The following is a 23,802-nucleotide window of genomic DNA, read 5'->3' as shown; positions in this document are numbered from 1 at the left end:
AGGGCGGCCCGCAGTACCGTCACGAGTACGGGGGGTCTGGAGTACCTCTGGAGGTCCCTGTCGGGTTCTCTCACGTCTTCTCTCCTGGAGGCGTCCGTCGATGCGAATGGCGAGGCTGAACAGGTCCTCGAGGGACTCAGGTTCCTCACGGGTCGAGAGCTGGTCCCTGACAGCGTCGTTGAGCCCCCTCATGAAGGTGAGACGAAGTGCTCGATCGTTCCAACCGCTCTCCGTTGCCGCCAGTCTGAACTCCAGCACGTAGTCGGTGACCCCGCCACTGCCCTGCCGGAAGGTACCCAACCGGGCTCCAGGGTCCTGGCCATGGGCTGGGTGGTGGAAAACCCTGCGGAGCTCAGCCACGAAGTCTGGGTAGGAAAAACAGAAATCTGCCCCCATTGCCCAGGAGGCAGTGACCCACTGGGCTGCCCGGCCTGAGAGCAAGTTAGTCATGTAAGCCACTTGGGCTCCCCTTGAAGTGAATCGGCTGGGTTGATGACGAAAAACCAACTCACATTGCATGATGAATGTGGCACAATCCTCGAAGTTACCATCGAACAACCGTGGTTCGGAGAGACAGGGCTCCCGAGGTGCGGGATCGGGAGGCGCGGGGCCTGCCAGGGCTGCGGGTGATGCTCCGGCCGAGGCTCCTGAAGTAAGTGGGGTTACAAGCAAGGTGTTAACGGTTTCACTCAGCGCTTGTAATTGGAGGAGAATATTAGACTGCTGGCTAGCCAGAGAGCCAAGGGACCCCTGAATAGGCAGGACCTGCTCTCGGAGCTCCTGTACAGCAGCCGCAGCCGCACCTAGCTGTAGGCTGTGGTCGTTGGTTAACTCTATCTGGACTGCCAACGCTGTTCTGACCCTCTCTGTGTCGGCTGAGGTCGTCATGGTTGGGTCGTAATGTTAGGGTTTGTAACCGACCTCAAACGCAACGGCACAGAGAGGAAGTTCAGAGTTAGCCAAAGCAAGGGCGTATTTATTAACAGAGTCACAAGATAGAATGAAGTACAGCAATCGAACAAACGGGGAATCTGGCATGTGAAGATTGTTGTGGCTCTGCAGATACTCCCAGTAGGTAGTGGTGAGGAATTGGCTAGTGACGTCGAAGCGGCTCTGCAGATCCTCCCAGCTTTCACTCCCGGTGGAAACGGAGAGAGAGAGAAATCAGAGTTAGCCCGACGCACACACAGAGGCAGAGAGGTGACTGATCCAGTATAAATCCAAGTGACTTGATCTTCGGTGTACCACACACAAGTTAGCAGAGTCCAGAGAAAAAACAATACGGTATCTTCAGTGTTAATCTAACACAAAAATTAGGTGAGTCCAGTACAAACAAAAACGGGATCTCTTCGGTGTTCACCAAACACACAAAAAACTGATAATCCAAAAGACAGTCCAAAAACTCACCAGAGCGCAACGCGAGAAGCGGGCAGATTACGAGGCGTAGCTCCGAACGGGGAACCAGGTTCTCCACAGCAGTTCTCCACAAAGGATCCTGGAGAGCAAAAAACAGCAACAGCGACGGGGAAGGCAGGAATATGCAGGTGTAATTCAAAACGACCCAACATCGATAGTAAGGGGGTCTGAGCATATAAAGCCTTCAGGGGCGCTAATTACAAGCTGTGACAGCTGCGGGATGAGATTGATACTTGCTCCAAAAGCGTGTGGCGGGGAAAGCACCAATCAAACACGGCACCTTAAAGGAACGGAGCGCGTGGCGGGGAATGCATTAATCACATAGTACCTTAAAGGAACGGAGCGTGTGGCAGGGAGCGGACCAAAACCTCACACATATGTACAATGTTCGATGCAGAATAGAAGTAACTGAGTTACCATATGATATACAATATACTATGCAGTGTACTAATATACAATACTTTATAGTGCAAAACAGAAATGGGATGAGGTACAATTTAGGTACAATTTACAGTAAGGTGTACGAGTTGTAGTGCAAATCCTTTATCAATAAATATAAAGTGTGTTTAGGTGATCTAAAGTGTGGAGAGTGGGTGCTGCAGTGTGTTGTTTGTTTAAAGTGAGTGTGTGCGTGTGGATGTGTGTGCTGTGTGCATTTGATGGTTGTTGTATAGTGTTTATTGTTCGTTGAGCAGCCTGATGGCCTGGGGATAGAAGCTTCTTCTGAGTCTTTCTGTGCTCGCCTTGAGACTCCGGTATCGCTTGCCTGACCGCAGCAGTTCAAAGAGGCAGTTGTTCGGGTGGCTGGAGTCCTTATTTGCTAAACTTAATACAAATGAGTTAATTCTTGTTATTTGTCCGACAGTATTGTGTCCCAATGGGAGTCATTCTCTGTAGAGGTGGGAGTCATTCTCTTTAGATGTGGGAGTCATTCTCTGTAGAAGTGGGAACTTAAAGCTCAATATAAGAACGGCCATGCACCACCACCCACAGAATCGAGAAAGAGCAATCAATCTGTCAATCCTTTCCGTGTCCGGGCCGGGTGAGGTTTCCCGTGTTGAGTCAAATTAAGCCGCAGGCTCCACTCCTTACATATGGTAATTAAACATTAAAACACATGCGGCTTATAGTCCAGTGCGGCTTATATATGTACACATCATTCAATTTAGCTGCTGCGGCTTATAGTCAGGTGCGGCTTAAAGTCAGGTGCGGCTTATAGTGCGAAAAGTACGGTATATATTTTTTATTTTATTTTTGTTTTTATTATAATTTTTTTATCTCATTCATTCCATAAGAACGTAGAATACACATTCACAGACTTTTTTTTTAATATGGTCCATTTGCATGTTCTTGGTATCTGATTCTAGGGACATCTATGGATCTCAGGGAATGTATTCCCAGTGTCAGAAATACTGTGGGCTAGATACACAAAGAATGGATTGCACGGTGCTAATTGCACCCTTACTTACAATTCATTATGAATTGAAAATGGGGGACCCTGATGTAAAAAAGACGAAAGTCTTTCTCTGGTCTGCATCCCCTTAACAATTGTGTGTATTGAGCAGTACTGTATTGTACCCATTCTGCAATCTGTTGATAAAATGTTCATTCAATCAATCACCGCGCAGGTACAATACAGTACGGCTCAATATACACAATTGTCATTCTGGACCATCAGAACAGCATGGAATCTGTGTTTCGACCACCCAGCGTTGGATCAATAAACGCGATATTTGGAATGGCGATCAGGAATTGGAATAATCTTTTTGGAGAACATCTGATCTGAGGTAAGGAATCTATTTTACCAGTCTTAGGATAATCAGAGCTTTTTCACAGAGATATCAACGTGGGCCCTATGTGTGTGTGTGTGTGTGTGTGTGTGTGTGTGTGTGTGTGTGTGCGTGCGATCAGGAAATAAGAGATTCGATTTTCAGCCCGCTTCTATAGCGTGCATAAGTACACATATACTATCGATAATCTAGCGTTTATTTGAAAACTATTCATAAATAGGCCGAAAAATTACAACGTGTTTTGTGTATTACAGTAAAGGGCGTTTATCACAGAATCTTCTGAAATCTTCTGGAAGTTTCAAGAAACGAGCGTTTTTCAAAATGGTATAACGGAAATGAACTGATTAAAAAACAATCCGTTTCGACAATGTTGACTGCAAACAACATTGATGGGGCGCCCCAGTGGCGAACCACATAGCGCGCTCAGCCGCGACACGGCCGACCCGGGTTCGACTCCCGAACCCGTCGTTATTTGCCGAATGTCTTCCCCCCACTCTGTATCCCATTCCTCATCTGTCTCTCCCTACTGGACTGCTCAGTAGAAATAAAGCGATAAAACGCCAAAAAATTTATCTTTAAAAAACAAGTCATTGATAAGCGACGGCCAGATTAGACACAGCCATAATTTAAGATGTATTTTATGCGTTCGCAAATATGAGAGCGCTATCATTGAAGTGGGTGGTGGCACGCAACAAGGTTTTGAGACGGGGAGGCGTGGCATCCAAAGTGTTAAGGAGATGCAGACCAGAGAAAAGACTTTCGTCTTGTTTACATCAGGGTCCCCCATTTTCGATTCATAATGAATTGTAAGTAAGGGTGCAATTAGCACTGTGCAATCCATTCTTTGTGGATCTAGCCCCGTGTCTGTTACTAGGCTTGAGTAAATTGTAATGAACCAAATGAGAATATCAATGAAATTTTTTTTGTATCTTTGACTGTGAATAACACCATGCTAAAATTGACCAGACCTGAAAAATCGAAGCAAATGAATAAATGGAAGATGATTAAACAGAAGGTTTTGTAGATACAGTACTGAATTCTGCCATCCGGACACATGCAATTTGAAATATGATTATAGAATATAGAATATCAGGCCTAAAATGGTTATGCGATAAAAATGTGATTAATTAGATTAATTAATTACAAATCCTGTAATTAATTAGATAAAAAATGTTATCGCCTGACAGCACTAGTTGCTACGCATGGAGTGTTTCAACTCACCAAGAATCTCCTTAATGAGAGCAAAGACCTTCTGCTCCTTGAGCATGTTGTTTCTCATCCTCTCTATGTCAGTAGGTGGTGGCGGCTGATAGAAGCTGCAGGTGCTGTCCCTCCTGGCTGCCCGCACCACATCAGGATCATCTGGAGGCGGAGGTTTGTACCATCGGGTTGAAGGTCGATAAAATAGTGGCACAGTTTACTTAAAACACAAAATGTGCATCCCAACTGATTCCAACAACTTAATTTAGATGATTTAATGAATAATAATTCCAATAATAATTCTGATTGGCAGGTGGTTTTACTGTTTGATGACAAGCGCTATGGTTTTCCGATGCAACCCCTGGGAACATCACTTGGCAGGCCAAAAACATTGATTGGTTACATTGGTCATTGATGCAGGAAGCTATTTTTGGCCAATCAGATGTTTTGGGCTTGCCAACTGGTGTTCCCAGGGTCGTATTGGATTTGCAATAAAAAAAAATATATATAAATAATAATAAAAATGTATTCAGCTTAAAGCTGCTGGTGGCCCTGGGAGTCTGATGGGCTTGAGAGGTGATGCAGAGCTTGCTCTATTTTAGTGCGGTAAACTCACTATTGGTCATTTCTACGAAGTTGCCTACTGCGCTTTAAATGAGTTTGACTTTGATTGTTTGAGTGTAAGGCTCTCTTTACAATTTCTTTGTATTGTGCTCGACTAATGAGGCCCATCGTGTTTAGCCTTTTTTCCACTAAATAAAATGGAAAGAAAGCTGTATAATATAATAAATACCTGTCTTTCTGAGCGTGTCGTCCAACTGAGGATCTCCATACTCTTCCTGGTCAACCTTCTTCAGAACAAGAGCAAAGAACGCGGCAAAACCAAGAACCTGGGGCAGAGAAATTTCAAGACGTCAATTCGAGACGCTGTAAGATGTAATATAATGCCAGGTAGAATAACTAGAATAAAAAAGGTAGAATAAAATGTGCAGCACCGTGACGTTTCTCACCTTCAGCGGCTGGGTAATAAAGAGACTCTCAAAGAAGGAGACCAGCATGGAGATGAGCCAGCTAATGGAGCGGTCCTTCCCGTAGGTCAGCCCGTACATCATGGTGAAGTATCCCGAAACACTGCTAGTGGCAATCACTAGTATCCAGCCGACAAACACAAACCACCAAGGTAGCCCTCCCTTTTTGCCGCTGTCCCCGTCGACGCTCTCTGCAGGGCTGGGGCTGCGAGCCAGCAGGTCCCCTCCCAGGCTGGAGGACGGGTTGTGGTGCTCCAGTAGACCCTTCATGCCCTGCACCTGCTGCACGGCCCGGGTGTAGCTGTCGGGGTTGGGGAAACGAGAGGGTCCCAGTAGACTCAGCTCCTTCTCCACGTGACGCAGCTGCCTGTACAGATACTGGTTGTTGTTGGTTCTCTTCTGGACTCCCTCCACTGTCCTCTCAGGGCTCCCACACACACCGCTCTCTGTTCACCCAAAACATCAACAAAGTCCGGTTGACATGTGGAATCCATTCTACTTTAATCTTTCATCTTTCATAGGTCAGCCAAAACCATGCACCTCCACACTCAGAGACAGTTTCTTCCCCAAAGCAGTTTGCACACTCAATACGAACATGAAAAGACACTGAGAACCATATGCTGCTATCCACCTGACATTTTACCTTGCAGTTTACTATTATGTGCAATATTGACATTTTATTCTTCTTCTGGTCTTTAGTGTTTTTTATGATGTATTTTTTATTAATTTTTGTAAATTATTTTTAGCATTTTTACAGCTTTTTACTGGTCACGCAGGACCGACAGAGGAGAGGGCGAACGGGAGGAGATGTGGGGAAGACATGCGACAAATATCACCGGGAGCGGGGAGCAAACCCGGGACGGCCGCGTAGGTGCGCGAGGCACTATGGTATGCGCCACGAGGGCGCCCCTTTATGATGTATTTTATTCTATTTCATGCACCATTACAGTGGCAAGTACAATTTTGTTGTATACTATACAATGTCAAATAAAGGCTGATTCTGATTCTGTGAACATGCCCAATGGGTTAAAATAATTGTAGAGACATGCACAGAGCATGTGATATATTTCGGAGCTAGAGGATATCGTGGTTAAAAGGACACAGTGTACTTCACCTTGCAGATTGACTGCACCTAACGAGAGGACGATAGAGCCGTCTTTCTTGGAGGAATCGGTGTAGAACTCTCCACCTGCTCGGTTCTGCTGTCTTATGATGTCCTCGACCAGAGAGAGCAGGGTGTTGATGTCCGCCTGCTGGCCGGGCCTGAGCTCCAGCTCCACATGTGGTATGGGGCTTTTCATGGCTTTTGAGAGTGACTGGGCAATTCTCTTTATGTCCTGATATGGAGACACGATATCGAGAGCTTAAGACAAGAGAACGGACAAATTATTACTTTCAATTAACTTTTTTCTTTACTTTACCTTGATGACTGTTTCTGGTGTGATGTCCTTGAGCTCCCTCTGCGGGGAGGAGGTCTGGGAAGGAGACACTCGGACGGTGTTCCCCTGCTTAGAAGTGTCTGCTTTACCAGACCTCTCTCTGGGACGAGTGTTCCTGAAGATGCTCACAATCAGAAGGTTGATCGGAAACATGATGATTGAACTTTGAAATCCAATCATGACCTGTTGCCACGTGAACTCGATGTGACCTTCAAAACAGAGGGAAACGGGGAAAACAGGGGAAATTGTTAAAAAAAAAAAACACTCTGACATTATGGGACATGTGTTTAATTTCATGAGAACATGTCAGTGGTGTCAGTCAGTTTCCAATACATTGGGCTCCAGTTGATTTCCTCAGTTTGTGTGCGTCCATGACCACAAGTAAGTGCTAAATATGTGTATAATGAAGATGTTCAGTTATTGTTGGTGATTTATATAGTAATGTTATAATGCTACTGTAACGGAGGTACCGCAGTCTATCCACAGTCACATGGTACAAGTAGTTCGGTGGCTGTGGATGTTAAGCGGTACTGCAAGTAAACTCACTCCCCAGAGGCATCCAAACTGAGCGCTTAGGGGGGATATCCTTTCTTGGCGCAGCAGTTTGTGATGTCGGCCCCGGTGCGGGAGACCGGGGTTCAACTCCCACTCAGGGCAATCCCTTAACAGGGGTCGAATCGGAATTTGAAATACAACGCAGAGCAATACGAGACCGGTTACAGTGGTGCCGTGACCCGGATGCCCTGGGTGGAGTGAGTTTAGGGGGCTGAGTGTAACGGAGGTACCGCAGTCTATCCACAGTCACATGGTACAAGTAGTTCGGTGGCTGTGGATGTTAAGCGGTACTGCAAGTAAACTCACTCCCCAGAGGCATCCAAACTGAGCGCTTAGGGGGGATATCCTTTCTTGGCGCAGCAGTTTGTGATGTCGGCCCCGGTGCGGGAGACCGGGGTTCAACTCCCACTCAGGGCAATCCCTTAACAGGGGTCGAATCGGAATTTGAAACACAACGCAGAGCAATACGAGACTGGTTACACTACCAGCTGTTTAGGAAGCTATTTATCAGTATGTTTTATAGTGATAACCTATGCCTATTGAGTATAATCTATGTTGTTGATTATAGTATTTAGTATCTGTTTAGCACTGTTTATCCCTGTAATCAGGGCCGCCTGGGAGAAATGCTTGACTAGGTACAGACTCAGCGAGCACAGCCTAGCCATCGAGAAGGGCCGCCATAGGCAGACTGTGTGTGTTAGAAAGAGAGAGAGAGAGAGAGAGCATGTGTGTTTGTGTGTTAGAGAGAGAGAGAGCATGTCTGTGTGTCGTGTGTGTGTGTGTTAGAGAGAGAGCATGTATGAGAGAGAGATAAGCAAAGATGAGCCCCTAAAGGATATTCAACTTTTAATGGAAGAACAAAACAGAAGGAAAAGATAACTTCACAAAGGCAACATGAATATACATAGATCCAAAAGGACAAAGATCAACACTTAAATCCAAAGAGAAGAGGGTCTATACCAGAGAAAACAAAGTAGCAAGCAGCCAAGGGCCGACATCAGCTAAATAGGCTAACTGCAAATAGAGTAGCCAGGTACTGACACCAGGCCACACACAGCTTTGGCCAACGCTACCCAAGCTACACAAACGACCAAGACAATTCACACACAGCACATGTCGTATCTCCAAATGTTGTGAAGTAACATATGTTTTGCCTGGAAAAAAACATTGTTATTAACAAAACATTCGGGAGGGGAAGGAAGGAAGAGTGGGGTAATGTCCAATGGACATCTTACCTGCACCAAGGAACGCAGGGCGAAAGGCCGCAACACAGGTCTCCACGTTGACGAAAGGCCTCTCGCTGGCGGGACAAAAAGAAGCTATGGCCGGAGCCTTGTCATGGTGCAGGCCCGACTACATCTTCTGTCAAAGATGATGTCGTAGTCAGAGTGCCAGGGCCCCCTGCTATTCTCACGGCTAATGTCAATGGTCGTAGCACAAGCTAACAGCTAACTCTAGGCTAACTGATAGCATCAAACTAACGTTCCCAGCCGAGCGCAGCCGGCAGCTAACGTCGTAGCTAAACAGCTAACTGGCTAACAGTTAGCTCAACCCGGCTATCGCTAACCATTAGCTAACGCAGAAGCAAGCTATGCGGCTACCACTGAAAAACTGTACAACGTGAGAAAAGCAATACAGGCCAACACTTCAGACAGCCGCTGTGTTTTCCTCTTCTCATACGAAGAGAGAAGGGAAAAAGAAGGCAATACACGTCCCACTACAGAGTGGTGTTTACCATAGCGGTGCCGGCAACAAGTCCAGGCCACACACCGTTAGCTACTAGTACTACAACAGCTAGTCGGCCCGGTTGGCTCCCGAGAGAGAGAGAGAGAGAGAGAGAGAGAGAGAGAGAGAGAGAGAGAGAGAGAGAGAGAGAGAGAGAGAGAGAGAGATATCCACGGCGGGAATAGAATAGAGTGCATTAAAAACTCACCAAACGTCCAAGAGGATGGAGACAACCGCGTGGAGTTGACGAAGTTCATCTGCCGAACGACCATCCTCTTCATCTTGGCATAACAATGCTGCACGCGCTGTCTCTAGGTTAGCTAACGCTAGTTAGCCTTTAGCTAAGCTAGCTACTAGCCGACATCATCATGGCTATATCCCGACTGAACCACACGTTAGCACTCAATATTATAACGTAGCTAAAGCTAACTAGCTGTCCCTGTCTTTAGCCGGGATGGCTAGCCTGACTGAACTGTCTAACATGCAACAACTTTCATCTTCAGTCCATCTGCCGAACGATGTCCTCTTCATCTTGGCTGGCATAACCTCCAATGCTGCACGCGCGAAATAGTCAGACGCTAGTGATGGGTCGGTGAGCGTGAGTCGAATCGCTCACATCTGGCAATGAGTCGGTTCACGCCCCCCCCCCCCCCGGCACGCACACAGACACACACAATGAACTCAACAGACGCTACCTTACCTGTAACCCCTCCCCTCATTGAAACCAATTCTGCTGCCTGCAGAGCATCAGAGCTGCCTGCAGAGCCTCAGAGCCAGGAACAAGTCAGACACATTCTACAAACGTGTCTAATGTGAAATATATAAGCATATAAGCAAAACTAGATTTTAGGTCTGTGATGAAAAAGGGCCTCGCGGGAAGGGGGGCCTCGCAAAAAAAATAAAAATAAAAAAAATAAAAATAAAAAAAATAATAAGGCCCCCCTTCCCGCGAGGCCCTGTGCGACCGCACTGCTCGCACACCCCCTGAGGCGGCCCTGCCTGTAATATAGTAAGTTGTTAGTCCCACTCGTGAGGTTTATGTTACTTATAGCAATAGTATAGACTGAATAACGTAACATTGATGTCTTTGTTTCCTCCCCATTTAGAACCACACTCCCTCCACAGTGTTAATGGGAAATAGCCTAATAGTAACTAGCGCCTGTGCATCTGTGTATCTACCATAATTCATAATAAAACCCCTCAAAGGACATTCCTGCCTCCCGTGTCCTGACTAGACAGACACCCCATTTTGTTGACTGCATTTCCTAAGAGCTTCAATACAGAAGCGAATACGGACCACTAGCCTAAATGAAAACTCTGGGAGAGGTGTTTTTGGCCAACAGCTAGTGGTCTGTATCCTCTTCCATTAATTTGTGCTAAGCTAGACTATCTTGTAGCCGGATAGCTTTCTACTGGTAAGCACATTTCCCATAATGTCGATGTGTTCCTTTAACTGATCACATTAAACTTGTTTGTGCACACAAATAGAGAATGTATGTTTGTTCATCTGCACACCGACAAGGAAAAACAGAGGGATAATTTATTTTATTTTTTATATAAATAAAGCGGACAATGTAAGCTAGTGGAGATGTGTTTGAATGCCATACTAAGCCCTGACAGTACAACCCTCTTCACATACCCAGGTCCATAGTCTGCTCAGAGGGGTCTGTGGGAATGCCCCAGAACATGATGCTGGTCAGCATGGTGCAGAGCAGCAGGGAGAAGCAGCAGGACACTCGCTGAACGCGGGTGAAGGTGCTGCTGGGAGGGCGGCTGATCACAGAGAACCAGATGTGGCCGTCACGGAAATCCTTTGCTGTCTTCATGAAGAATAGATTACTAGAAGATAGTGGATCATAACAATACAGTGGATTTTAGTGAGAATAATAAATAATTACATAGAAATCTATCCCAGTAATTTGTCTTCATAAAACTTGTGTCTGTTCTTGCTCCTCCTCACCTGAATTTCTTCAAGTCCATCTCCGTGGCAACAGGGAAGACCTTGTCCAGAGCGCACTCTCCCACATCTATGGCCAGCCAGGAGTTACACAGGAAGTGCCATTTCTGTCCAGTCTCCAGATCCTGCACCATCACTTTGTTGACGTACCTGCATGTACAAATTAATCGTCATCCACCCTACTATTATGTACTGTACTAATGTGAAATCTCAGGTTTAAGCTTGATTTAACCATCTTTTGTGTTGTGTGAAGCCGCCCTTGCAACACCCCCCTCACCAGGCTGGATGCTCCCCAGAGTTGTCGTGCCACAGCCTGATGCTCTGCAGCTCCCCCAGGGAGAAGGGCGTGGTCATCAGGAACATGTCCACCGCGCCCCTCTCAAACACAGGCTTGTCAGGGTCCGTCAGGTGGTGCGGCTCGCTCTCTCCCTCCACACCCTGCAGCGTTACTGTCACCTGGTAACAAGACAGGAGACACACTGTGTGAAGTCGATACACCCCATGTAATCAAAGCTTGAATACTAACTTTAAAGGTGTATTTTCTTGTTCTAATCTTCTAATCTACATTCCAACAGCCATCGCTGATAATAGTGTCTGGTCAGTAACATGGGTCTCCCAGTCCCTCCACTCTGCAGTACATTCTCTGGTATCCCTTGCTTAAAACTAGTTTTTATTTCTTATTTTTAATCAGCCAATTTTTGCAATGTGGAGTTCTCTCTCCCGATTGAATAAAGTGGGAACGGGATACCAGACAATGTATTTTCTGTTTACTGCAGAGCGGAGGGACTGGGAGACCCCATGTTAGTGACCAGACACTCTATATCAGTGATGGCTGTCGGAGTGCAGAGCTATTATTTTAACATGTAGACCACTTATTTTAACAAACAAAAGAATACCACTTACAGCACCTTTACTTTGTTAGCGTTGGGTTAGTGCTGATTTGTTCTGTATGTCATTTGTCATTTGTGCCAGTATGTTTTTTTTCAAATTAAAAGTTACATTTTATGATCTCTGAGGTCAAGCTACAGTAATATCTCACACTACAAGGTTCCAGCACTGACCTGAGAGGAGGTGGAGGCACCACGACGATGGCCTGTGTTGAAGTTCAACATGTAACGATACTCAGCTAACGGGTCGTTATCTTCCAGTAGCGTTATCTTCACCTGTAGGTGAATGCCAACACAAGACATGACGAAAATGTGCACTACATCCATACCTCATTTTTGCATTTTGCATTTTAAAAAGTTTGCATTTTGTACCTCATGGTTTGCATTTTGTACTTTAGGTTGTACTTTAGTTTGTGTATTGTATATTTGTGTCTGGACTTTTTTTTTATTACTCTTTTACTGTATGAAGCACATTCTCAGGGGGCTCATACAGAACCAAGCATTTCACTGTAATGTACATGTACTTTATACGTGACAAATAAAACAAAACTTGAACTTGAAATCCAGTTACTCTCATCAACATCCTGCAGCGCTATACCGCGGTATACATCAAATATAAATAGAGAGAACCGGTTAACCTGCGCCCCCAGAATTGGCCATTTTAGTTTTAGTTTTTGAGGACTGCATACTTTTTTTGCAAACCAAAACAACATACTTTATACTTATAGCACATGCATGAGCCTGGTCTCTTTTGAAAGATGACATTCCGAAGTTTCTGATTCCAGAAAGAGAATTCACTTTTAGTGCTAATGAAATAGAGTAACATAGGTCTGAACTTGAGTTGTAGAAAAACCTGTTACTCAAGTTTTTCTGTAGTAGTTAGTAGTCCAGAGGTAGTATTTCCCCAGAAGGTGGTAATAATTATAATAATAATAATAATAAATAATTTAAGACCTGCTCAGAGGTCATCAATCGGCACACATGCGATGCATGCATGCAATTCGTATCTGCGATTAACCCATCCCATCGTCCTTCCCCCCCAAGGGCAGCCGGGACAGGCGTCAACGTGAGCCGCGCTAGGGGACCAATCAAAGTGCTCCTGTCCGTCTTCGTCAAGGACGCCACAGCGTTAGCCATCTATTGTTGTGCATGTTTTTCCATTGGGTTTATCTTATCGGGGGGTAAACCCTTGCGAGCACGGGGAGAACATGCAAACTCCACACAGAAAGGCCTGGGAGATACCCCACCTGGGTAACTGGCATCATGGAAACCTGGTCCCCAAGCGGGAATCGAACCCTGGACCTTCTTGCTGTGAGGCGACAGTGTTAACCACTACACCACCGTGCGGCTGGCCCATAGCCTGAAGCCTTATGTAGTACATGTCCAAATTTCATAAAGATCCATTCAGAAATGCGTGATTAGGAGAAGTTTTAGACTTCAATTCATTCTGCTGTTTTTCTCTTCCTGTTTCCTGTTTAGTTTTTTTAGATTCATACATCCCCACGTGGGGTGTCATTGGAAAGCCACACTCATTGGCTACAATCCTCCACAATCATTTTCGAGATCGCCAAATGATTGACGGAACTAGAGCCCCAAGAGTCGGGAGTGGTATTTTGCGCAATACCGTGTACTTTGCACAAGCCTCAAATACCGGCATGTAACTCGAGAACCGCTGAACAGATTTTGTCGGAGTTTGTCGCTATCGACAGGCAACAAATAAGCCTTCAATTCGATATTGTATTACAAAATATGCACACCCGAGCCACTAGAGGTCACCAAATTGCCGGTGGGCAAATCGTCCTCAAAAGGGCCCATTAAAAACATGAAGGATTCAAAACAACATTTTACGTCACATGTTCTTAGAAACTACTCGTCGAGGCAGACCTTGGCTGAGTCCTGGATGTCCTTCCTGCGTGCCCAAACAACCACCAGGAGATACGTGAGAAAGATGGCCCCCACAAAGCACACCACCACGGGGTTGGTTGTAAAAGTGGCAAATAGCTCAGCCGTCCGGGACACGTCCACCAGGTTGGGCATGACAAAGAGGGAGCTCCCAAAAAAGGTCAGGTGGTTACAGAGGCACTGTGTCACCAGCGGCGAAGTGAGAGGACCAACCTGGAGGAAAAGGATCTGGTTTAGGAGTCCGTTTTCAAGGCTGCAGTGATGTGCCTGTTGGGGTTGTGTTGGACACTTACCCTGCAGCCGTCCTCGCTCCAAGAGGATTCAGTCTCATTCCAATACTTGCACTGCGCAGCAATGGAGGTGATAGATAGAGTTGTATTGATGTGTTTAATGCCTGCCTTCACAATGGGCTTCACGACAAGATAGTGCAGCCCGACATCTCCTGCTCTGCCTTTAGGGCCCAGGACCCAGGTGTATCTCTCTTCTATATAAAAAAATATATAGAATTACTAATTATTATATAATAACACACGCATGCACGTGCATGCACACACACACACACACACACACACACACACACACACACACACACACACACACACACACACACACACACACACACACACACACACACACACACACACACACACACACACACACACACACACACACACACACACACACACACACACACACACACACACACACACACACACACACACACACACACACACACACCATGAGGAATTATATGCTTCAACAGTAGGGCTGCAACTAACAACTATTTTGATAATCGATTAATCTGTAGATTATTGCTTCGCAAAAATGTTTTATACACACAAATTGTATGCAAAAAAACATGCAAAAAAACGAAAACATTATTCCTCCTCTTGTACAACGCTCTTTCAAACAACTTGCAAATTGATGTTAATGAAAAAAAAGCAAGCATAAATGTACACTATACATATATATATTTATTTTACAAAAACCTGTTTAAGTTTTCTGTTCGAAAGGAGCTGAACAGTTTAAATAATAATAAAGATTTTGCTTATACATCAAATGGCTTCAACAACAGACCATGGAGGTGCATCATATCATAGACCAACTATTTTTGTAATCCATTAGTCATCGATTAGTTGATTAGTTGTTCCAGCCCTATTGAACAGTGAATCAGCTGGTCCAGAACAATACCTTCTGTGACATTCTGCAGAGGCATCAGAGTCTGTGCTACATAACTCTCCTCTGTGGGGTAATCCTTATACCCCAGAAACACCTTGAAAAAGATATCCTCAGATGGCTCCATCCTCAGCACCAGCGTTACATCAGGCGAGGGAACGTCAATGATCAGCGTGCTGAAGTTGCCCAGGTCCAGGACCGTACTGACCCCCTGCCCCTCGTCCAGCCTCGGCAGGAGAATCTGGGAACCGCAGAAAAGACACATCCAAAACAAATATGAAGAAAACAGCCACCATTACTAGCGGGGCGACAGCGGCTCAGGAGGTAGAGGTTCCCGGTTTGATTCCAGCCCCTCCCGGGTAGCGTGTCGATGGTGGTGTCCTTGAGCAAGACACTTAACCCCTAATTGCTCCCGATGTGCAGGTTGGCACCTTGCATGGTCGCCTCCGCCATCAGTGTGTGAATGGGTGAATGTGAGGAACAAAAATTGTAAAGCGCTTTGGATAAAAGCGCTATATAAATGCATCATTTACCATTCACCATTACTCTGAATTCAAAGGTCACTCGATGTGACTGTAAATGAGGGAAACCTCATTTGAAATGAGATCTCTGGTGTTATCCAAAGTGCTACTACTAGGATCCACTCTCTCACCTCTATCTCATCACTCAGGTTCTCTACTGGAATGGCTGCACCGTTTGCTCTGGTGAGGGACACAGATCCCACGGCACCAGTAATGTTTTCTTCTTTCCAAGAGTATGGATTCTTCTCAAAACTCATCATCTGTAACAAGTGACAAAACTGAAAATTAAAGATATTGGCCTAGATAAATAGCTTTGTACAGTAGAAGGCATTTGAGTCATTCAAATAACAAGTAGAATCTGGCTTTAATGTAGCTTTGGCCTACCATCCACTATGACAATGGAGAAAATCTGCAGTTCAGAAACTTTTCATTCTGTTGTCATTCATGGTTATGTTCATTTGTTTTGTTCCCAATCAGTGGGAACGGTCAGTGTTGAGGTTGTTGAGAGTTTTCTAGGCCATAAGATACTCGCTCTTATAAGATAAGCAGCAGCTTAAGATAAGATAAGATATATTGTCCTTTATTGTCCCTGAGGGGAAATTATGTAGAATAATATCATATCATGGACTAAACAAACTCCCTCAGGATGTGAACACACTCACCCTCACATCCACTGGTTCCTCAGGGGACAGGACATCAGCAGGTAACATGGGGAAGGAGAATCTGGAAGACGTGCTCTTCTGGACATCTATACTCTGCTTCTGGATGGATTCTGGAGACAGTCTACAGTAGGCAGAGGCAAAACGAACAGATGCTGAACAATTCTTTTTTATATTTCTCAACTCTGCCTCTCTAAACTACATGCAACCTCAGGCCGGTCCAAAACACCTCTTACCGGTTGACATACAGACTGATCTGACCCGTGCTGATGATGGCCGGCTCTCCGTCCAGCTTTTTCCCGTTTAACAATGCACTCTGAACACTGTTCATTCCAGTAAGAAGAAAATCAGAGACCTTTTTCTGAAGAAGAAGAAGAAGAAGAAGAAGAAGAAGAAGAAGAAGAAGAAGAAGAAGAAGAAGAAGAAGAAGAAGAAGAAGAAGAAGAAGAAGAAGAAGAAGAAGAAGAAGAAGAAGAAGAAGAAGAAGAAGAAGAAGAAGAAGAAGAAGAAGAAGAAGAAGAAGAAAAAAAGTTTGATTGATCAATGAGGATCCTTGAGAACTGAAGAAGAATAGAACGGTGGCTCAGAGTCTTGACCTCACATCTGAGGAAACATGCAGGATGTTACTGGCTGCCTCTATGATCGGTGTTGCTGCTTCCACCACCTCTCCTTCGTCCCCACCATCCTGGTTGACATTGATGAAGTGGAGGGAAGAGCTGAGTTCTGCCAACAGAGAGCTGGCTTCCACCTGTAACACAACACAAAATATCATATCTGTTATTGTGATTCATTCCTTTCCTGTACTTTAAAGTGGTAATCCATCATTAAGATCCAAATTTTTGTTTATTTTAGTGACATCTATTGGTGATAAGTGGTCATTGCTGTATTGGCTTGCTTTCCATCTTGAATTCACTGAAATTCATTGAGATTTACTACTGAGTTAATCTTCTATTCATTCAGAACAAACTGCTGTTACTGCTGGTAACAGTACTGAGTGTTTAGCCAGCCAATAACAGCAAATATAAAAACATTCATGAACTGGTTATAGGTAGAATCACTATTGTGTTATATTACTTGGAGATAGAAATTGGCAAAATAGACATTTATTTATATGAAAATGTTTGAGATTATTACTTTGATAGTTAGTGGTTCTTGTTTATTTTATTGTCTTGTTTTGTGCTGTTTTCCTGTGCTCATATCCTGACCTTTGTACAGATTATCTTCCTCATTCATCTCATGATTTCGAATACACTTTCTTCATTTTCGTAATGTTGTTCAGTATGTTTTACATTAATGCACTGTACCTGAGCAGAGTAACTGAGCTCGTCTGGTCGCTTGGTGAGTCCTGCCACTGCTCTAGCCGTCACGTGCACTCCCTGAGTGGTGTTGCTGGGGGAGTCCAGCACAACTATGGTCATCTTGGTCAGCATCTGCTCACGAAGCTGCAGAGCAAGAGCCGCTGATTAACATCACTGGACTTTCAAGGCCATGGATGAGAACAAAAGTTGTCTGCCTCACAAATATTATAATACTCCCTCTGCCAACCCTCTATCCTTTACATGTTCACCATATCTCGCTAGATGTTTCCCGTGTTAACACTTCCTTTGGTCAATCCTCCTTCCAATCTGCTGCTCCCAGCAGTTGGAACAAGATGCAAAATACTTTGAACACACACACACACACACACACACACACACACACACACACACACACACACACACACACACACACACACACACACACACACACACACACACACACACACACACACACACACACACACACACACACACACACACCACACACACACACACACACACACACACACACACACACACACACACACACACACACACACACACGCCTGCAACTGTCACCCAATAAATAAAATAAATAAAATAAATAAAATAAATAAAATAAATAAAATAAATAAAATAAATAAAATAAATAAAATAAATAAAATAAATAAAATAAATAAAATAAATAAAATAAATAAAATAAATAAAATAAATAAAATAAATAAAATAAATAAAATAAATAAAATAAATAAAATAAATAAAATAAATAAAATAAATAAAATAAATAAAATAAATAAAATAAATAAAATAAATAAAATAAATAAAATAAATAGCGAGATATGGTGAACATGTAAAGGATAGAGGGTTGGCAGAGGGAGTATGTGAAGTGTCACAAAACAAGCGACACTTTTGGACAATGACATCCTGAGTCGTTCCTATGTGACCAGTATAATCTTTAAACTGAACTCTGGAGGATAGCTGGCTCTACTTATAAAAAATGGAAATGAGCCTTTAATATCTGCAGACAAGGTGCCTGGTGTCTGTGAAAAGGGAGGAACCCTGGGGAATGTGGGCCTCTGGAGAGGGGAGAGAGAGCTGTAAGAGCTTAACCCTTTCAGACGGGAAGGGTTGCTGGTTGAAAAACAGAGTCTTGAATCTATAGAGGGAGATCTTAAAAAAGGAAACTATATAACAAATTAAATGTTTGATGTGTACAGTAAAAGTTTTCAAAATGGCATGCTTATAAATTGAGTGTCAGTAGAGAATAATACTAACAGAATAATGTGTAAAAACTGTTTGTGTGGAGGGATCCTTAAGAGATACTGGAGAGGCCTCGTACATGGTACGAAATCACGTGGTCACCACAGACAAAGCCGTTGTCTGTTTAGAAGGAAAAAGGGACTTTCTGTTACTTAAAAAAACCCACTAGATAACTAACAGTAATACAAAGAAGGAGGAGTTCATAACGAATTATGTACTGTATGTCTGTTTGCTAAAACTAAATGACGATCCTGTGACATCACTGTGTTTAAACCAATCAGGAATATGGTATAATGTCAAATAAAAGAGACTGTTGCGGAGGCAAGAGCCAGACTTTTTTGAGAGATTTTGAGGAGATGACTGAAACCTGATATATAGTAAGCTGAAAAACCTGTGTACTTTTATAAATGAAACTGAACCCTTAAATGTAATTTTCTACTGTTAAAAAATAAAAACAATCTTCTTTTGGAAACCACGTTCTGCTTCTATTTTTCCCAAAAAGACGGGTAAGGATGGAGATGTATTTTTGCATTGTAACTTTACCAGTAATAATAATAATAATAATAATAATAATAATGATAATGTGCCTGAATGTGCCTGTATTGTGCCTAATATATGATATAAAAAAGAACTTTTTCCCCAGACGGAGGAGGAGGAGAAGGTATATCATTGTGAGTAAGGAGAAAGGTGGGTTCGGCAAGCCTGGTTTTATCAAGTAATGCCATACAGTAAACTCAACGGCGAACAGAGTAAATTAAGGACTAAAGGTGGATTCTGATAAACCTGGTTTTATCAAGTAATGCCATATAGTGATAATATGTGTAAGTGGCTTTATCCCTAGCTATAATGGGGATATAACTATAACTATAGGCTTTATCCCTACGGAGTAAAAGGAGACTTATGATTATGCATTAAGGACTAAAGGTGCATTCTGTATAATGGGATTATCAAGTAAAGCCATATAGTGATAATACGTGTACATAGGATAGGGAAAATGGACCTCATCTAAGTAAAGAGAGTCCTTCCCAGTGCAAATAGAATAAAAATATACCCCGCAACTCCATTTAATCAACTGTATTACTGGAGGGGACGGGGGGTTCCTGTGTGTGAGCCGAGGTCTGCTGAGTTTAAGCCCTGAACGTTATAGACAAATTGAGTCCTAGATGTCTCACGCTTCGCGGGACGCTGCTTGAAGCTGGGATTCGGACTAAAGAGTTATGGGATAATCAATCTGACCTCGGTTTACGACCGGTGCTCAACATGGCGTCCCTGGCGATGTGCATTTATACTAACCAAAATAGGTGCTAAAACGGCCGAAGAAGACAGGACTACTGTCAAAATCCTCTGGAGTAAAATTAAATTACAGATTTGGCAAAATCAAAAAAGTAGGAGGTTCTACTTAAAGAAAGGATCACGCTTAAAGTATATTTTTGTGATTGCGGTAAAAAGGTTTACTCATGACTAAAAAGTTACGTAATGTTTTCTTACAGTCAAAAAAAAAAGTAGAAAGCTCTACTCGAAGAAAGAGTCGCATTTAGAGTATATATTTGTGATTACGGTAAAAAGGTTTACTCATGACTAAAAAGTTACGTAATGTTTTCTTACAGTCAAAAAAAGTAGGAGGTTCTACTTAAAGAAAGGATCACGCTTAAAGTATATTTTTGTGATTGCGGTAAAAAGGTTTACTCATGACTAAAAAGTTACGTAATGTTTTCTTACAGTCAAAAAAAGTAGGAGGTTCTACTTAAAGAAAGGATCACGCTTAAAGTATATTTTTGTGATTGCGGTAAAAAGGTTTACTCATGACTAAAAAGTTACGTAATGTTTTCTTACAGTCAAAAAAAAGTAGAAAGTTCTACTCGAAGAAAGAGTCGCATTTAGAGTATATATTTGTGATTACTGTGAAAATTCTGCTGGGTGAAGTTGCAATGCAAAAATCACTTTCATGCTTTGTTCACAGAAAAGAGAGGGCTTCCTAGCCCAGAGACACTTTGTAAGGAGCGGAGTGTGGATGTGAAGCGAGTCAAAACGACCGTTCGCAGAAAAGCGAGGGCTTCCTAGCCCAGAGACACTTTGTAAGGAGCGGAGTGTGGATGTGAAGCGAGTCAAAACGACCGTTCACAGAAAAGAGAGGGCTTCCTAGCCCAGAGACACTTTGTAAGGAGCGGAGTGTGGATGTGAAGCGAGTCAAAACGACCGTTCGCAGAAAAGCGAGGGCTTCCTAGCCCAGAGACACTTTGTAAGGAGCGGAGTGTGGATGTGAAGCGAGTCAAAACGACCGTTCACAGAAAAGAGAGGGCTTCCTAGTCCAGAGACACTTTGTAAGGAGCGGAGTGTGGATGTGAAGCGAGTCAAAACGACCGTTCGCAGAAAAGCGAGGGCTTCCTAGCCCAGAGACACTTTGTAAGGAGCGGAGTGTGGATGTGAAGCGAGTCAAAACGACCGTTCACAGAAAAGAGAGGGCTTCCTAGCCCAGAGACACTTTGTAAGGAGCGGAGTGTGGATGTGAAGCGAGTCAAAACGACCGTTCGCAGAAAAGCGAGGGCTTCCTAGCCCAGAGACACTTTGTAAGGAGCGGAGTGTGGATGTGAAGCGAGTCAAAACGACCGTTCACAGAAAAGAGAGGGCTTCCTAGCCCAGAGACACTTTGTAAGGAGCGGAGTGTGGATGTGAAGCGAGTCAAAACGACCGTTCGCAGAAAAGCGAGGGCTTCCTAGCCCAGAGACACTTTGTAAGGAGCGGAGTGTGGATGTGAAGCGAGTCAAAACGACCGTTCACAGAAAAGAGAGGGCTTCCTAGCCCAGAGACACTTTGTAAGGAGCGGAGTGTGGATGTGAAGCGAGTCAAAAAGACCGTTCACAGAAAAGCGAGGGCTTCCTAGCCCAGAGACACTTTGTAAGGAGCGGAGTGTGGATGTGAAGCGAGTCAAAACGACCGTTCACAGAAAAGCGAGGGCTTCCTAGCCCAGAGACACTGTTTGTAAGGAGAGACTGGATGTGAAGCACAGTCAAAAAGACCGTTCACAGAACTGGAAGCTAACTAGCTCGCCATCCGCCAACAAGCCAGGAGTGTACTGAATGCTAACTGGATGGCTACCTAGCCCGAGGCTACGTGACACGAAGCCAGACGGAAGCTAACTAGCTCACCATCGGCTAACAAACCAGTGCTAACACGATGTCTCACAATCATTCCCACACCATAGAGGAGGAATTACCCTCGGAGGAGGGATTGGGAGTGTTTATACCCGACCTGGGTCTGGACTACCCAGGAGAACGGGAGGACCGCCCTGAGTCCCCTGATACGTTTGCGGGAAGTGAGGAATTCACAGAACCAAGCGAACCCCTATATCCAGAGCTGCCAGCTGTACAGCAGGCCGTAATTGGAACACGAACGGTTCCGACGGCTACGGCCCCTGCATACTGGCCCGAAGGCCTGGGACTTCAGGGACAGTGGAGCCCCCTGCCCCAAGTCCCTACAACAAACTATACGCCAGAGGAGCAGACCATGCCCCCTGGCATGTCAAGGTTGAATGAAATCTCATGTACTATCAAACCCAGATCTCAACCAGGAAACCCTAAGCATATACAGCACCTATGGGTCTGCTCCATATGGTTACAAAATTTTGTACCAAAAGGAAACCACACATTTGTGGTTAACCCAGCCAACAGAGGCCTACGTAATGGGGGGGGAATGGCAAAAGCCATACAAGACATGGCAGGACCCGGCTACGCCGACTGGTGTGCAAGAGAAGTGGCCAGACAACCTCATAACCTCCTTAAGGATGGCACAGTGTTGGTAGGAGTCCCCTACCTACTTAAAAATAAGGGTTACGAGGGGATATTGACAATTGCCATGCAAGACATACTGCCCGGAACAGACCTTGAAGGCCAAACCCGAGTACTCCTGGCCTATTACAGGAGCATTTTCAGACAAGCCCAGAGAGTAGGCATAACAAGCCTAGTCATGACACTGTTCGGAACAGGGATTTGGCACTATGACGTCAACACGAGCATATGGTGCTTCTTGGAAGCCTACCAAGAAATACCGGCTGCATCCATGGCAGTGGTCTTGCTAGTCCCGGACAAATACCAAGCAAACACAGTGCGCAGAGCTCAAATGGAGGCATGGCCATCACATTACCGAAATGGCTGGGGAAATCTGTTCGAAGAAATTGAGCCCACTATGGTCGGAGACCTCACACAGGTCATGAACGAGGTGGCATACAGAAACCAGACATGGTCTGGTCCTCAGGGAACACCGCGGGAAGCGAGTCACTCAGAACAGAGGGCCCAAATCACGTGGCCCCCGTCTGGACCCGGGAGGATGTATGAGGAAATACCAGACACTCGGCCCCCCAGCACTGAGAGAGAAGGCTCAGGGGGTTTCACTAACCCTGGAAGCCCTGCACTCCAGTTTTCCGGTGCGAGGCACACCCAGGAGGGGGTGACGCAGGAACGTAGTCAGGACTCAGGAGCAGACGCAGACCAAGCACGGCCTGTACCCCCTCACAAGTACATCAGCCAGAGGGAACCCCGCTCCATTAGTGACCCCTCTGGATGTGAAACGAGGGAAGTTACTAGCGGGGGACAACTACAGACGCTGGGGGGATCAGCTACACCAATGGCTACATCAACCCCAGGGCGAGATTACTCCCTGGGGTACTTAAGCCCAGGACCACGTGTTCACGAGGAAGTGAAACAAGCGAGAGCAGCCTACACCTCTCGCCGTGGTGAACACTCCGGGGCGAGAGGAATATTTACAGACTCTCACAAAGAAACACCAGACATAACAGTCACTAACTACCCAGTCTGGACCGACAACTCTGACGCACCATGGTCAATTCTCACCTTCACTGGACCATCTTTGACGAGCTATGGTAGATGGGAAACGAGCATGGTAGCGGCAGGAGGCGCTTATTACCGGAACCTGAGGAAACAGGTGATGGAAATAAGGACCAAAGAACCCCTGAAACCGGGCAAGGCAGTAATC

General features: G+C 44.8%; 1 protein-coding gene across 1 annotated transcript in view; it reads right to left on the bottom strand.

Annotated features, from left to right (window-relative positions):
- The window catches only part of LOC311246894 (polycystin-1-like protein 2), a gene marked incomplete at its 5' end in the record, with an annotated part of 86,235 nt that overhangs the window by 13,809 nt on the left and 48,624 nt on the right, over window positions 1-23,802 (bottom strand). Inside the window, 17 exons of the mRNA XM_084337135.1 lie at window positions 4,428-4,568; window positions 5,200-5,296; window positions 5,417-5,880; window positions 6,549-6,771; window positions 6,856-7,082; window positions 10,793-10,992; window positions 11,114-11,260; window positions 11,388-11,566; window positions 12,172-12,273; window positions 13,882-14,112; window positions 14,193-14,383; window positions 15,091-15,316; window positions 15,728-15,856; window positions 16,259-16,379; window positions 16,492-16,616; window positions 16,857-17,003; window positions 17,560-17,697. Coding sequence (XP_084193261.1) covers window positions 4,428-4,568; window positions 5,200-5,296; window positions 5,417-5,880; window positions 6,549-6,771; window positions 6,856-7,082; window positions 10,793-10,992; window positions 11,114-11,260; window positions 11,388-11,566; window positions 12,172-12,273; window positions 13,882-14,112; window positions 14,193-14,383; window positions 15,091-15,316; window positions 15,728-15,856; window positions 16,259-16,379; window positions 16,492-16,616; window positions 16,857-17,003; window positions 17,560-17,697 — 3,088 coding nt within the window. The remainder of the gene's footprint in view (window positions 1-4,427; window positions 4,569-5,199; window positions 5,297-5,416; window positions 5,881-6,548; window positions 6,772-6,855; window positions 7,083-10,792; window positions 10,993-11,113; window positions 11,261-11,387; window positions 11,567-12,171; window positions 12,274-13,881; window positions 14,113-14,192; window positions 14,384-15,090; window positions 15,317-15,727; window positions 15,857-16,258; window positions 16,380-16,491; window positions 16,617-16,856; window positions 17,004-17,559; window positions 17,698-23,802) is intronic.

The sequence above is a fragment of the Notolepis coatsorum genome, assembly GCF_963971535.1.
Source record: "Notolepis coatsorum genome assembly, chromosome: 20".
NCBI lineage: Eukaryota > Metazoa > Chordata > Actinopteri > Aulopiformes > Paralepididae > Notolepis > Notolepis coatsorum.
Note: the sequence above shows the minus strand (reverse complement) of the source record. Positions and strands in the feature narration are given on the sequence as shown.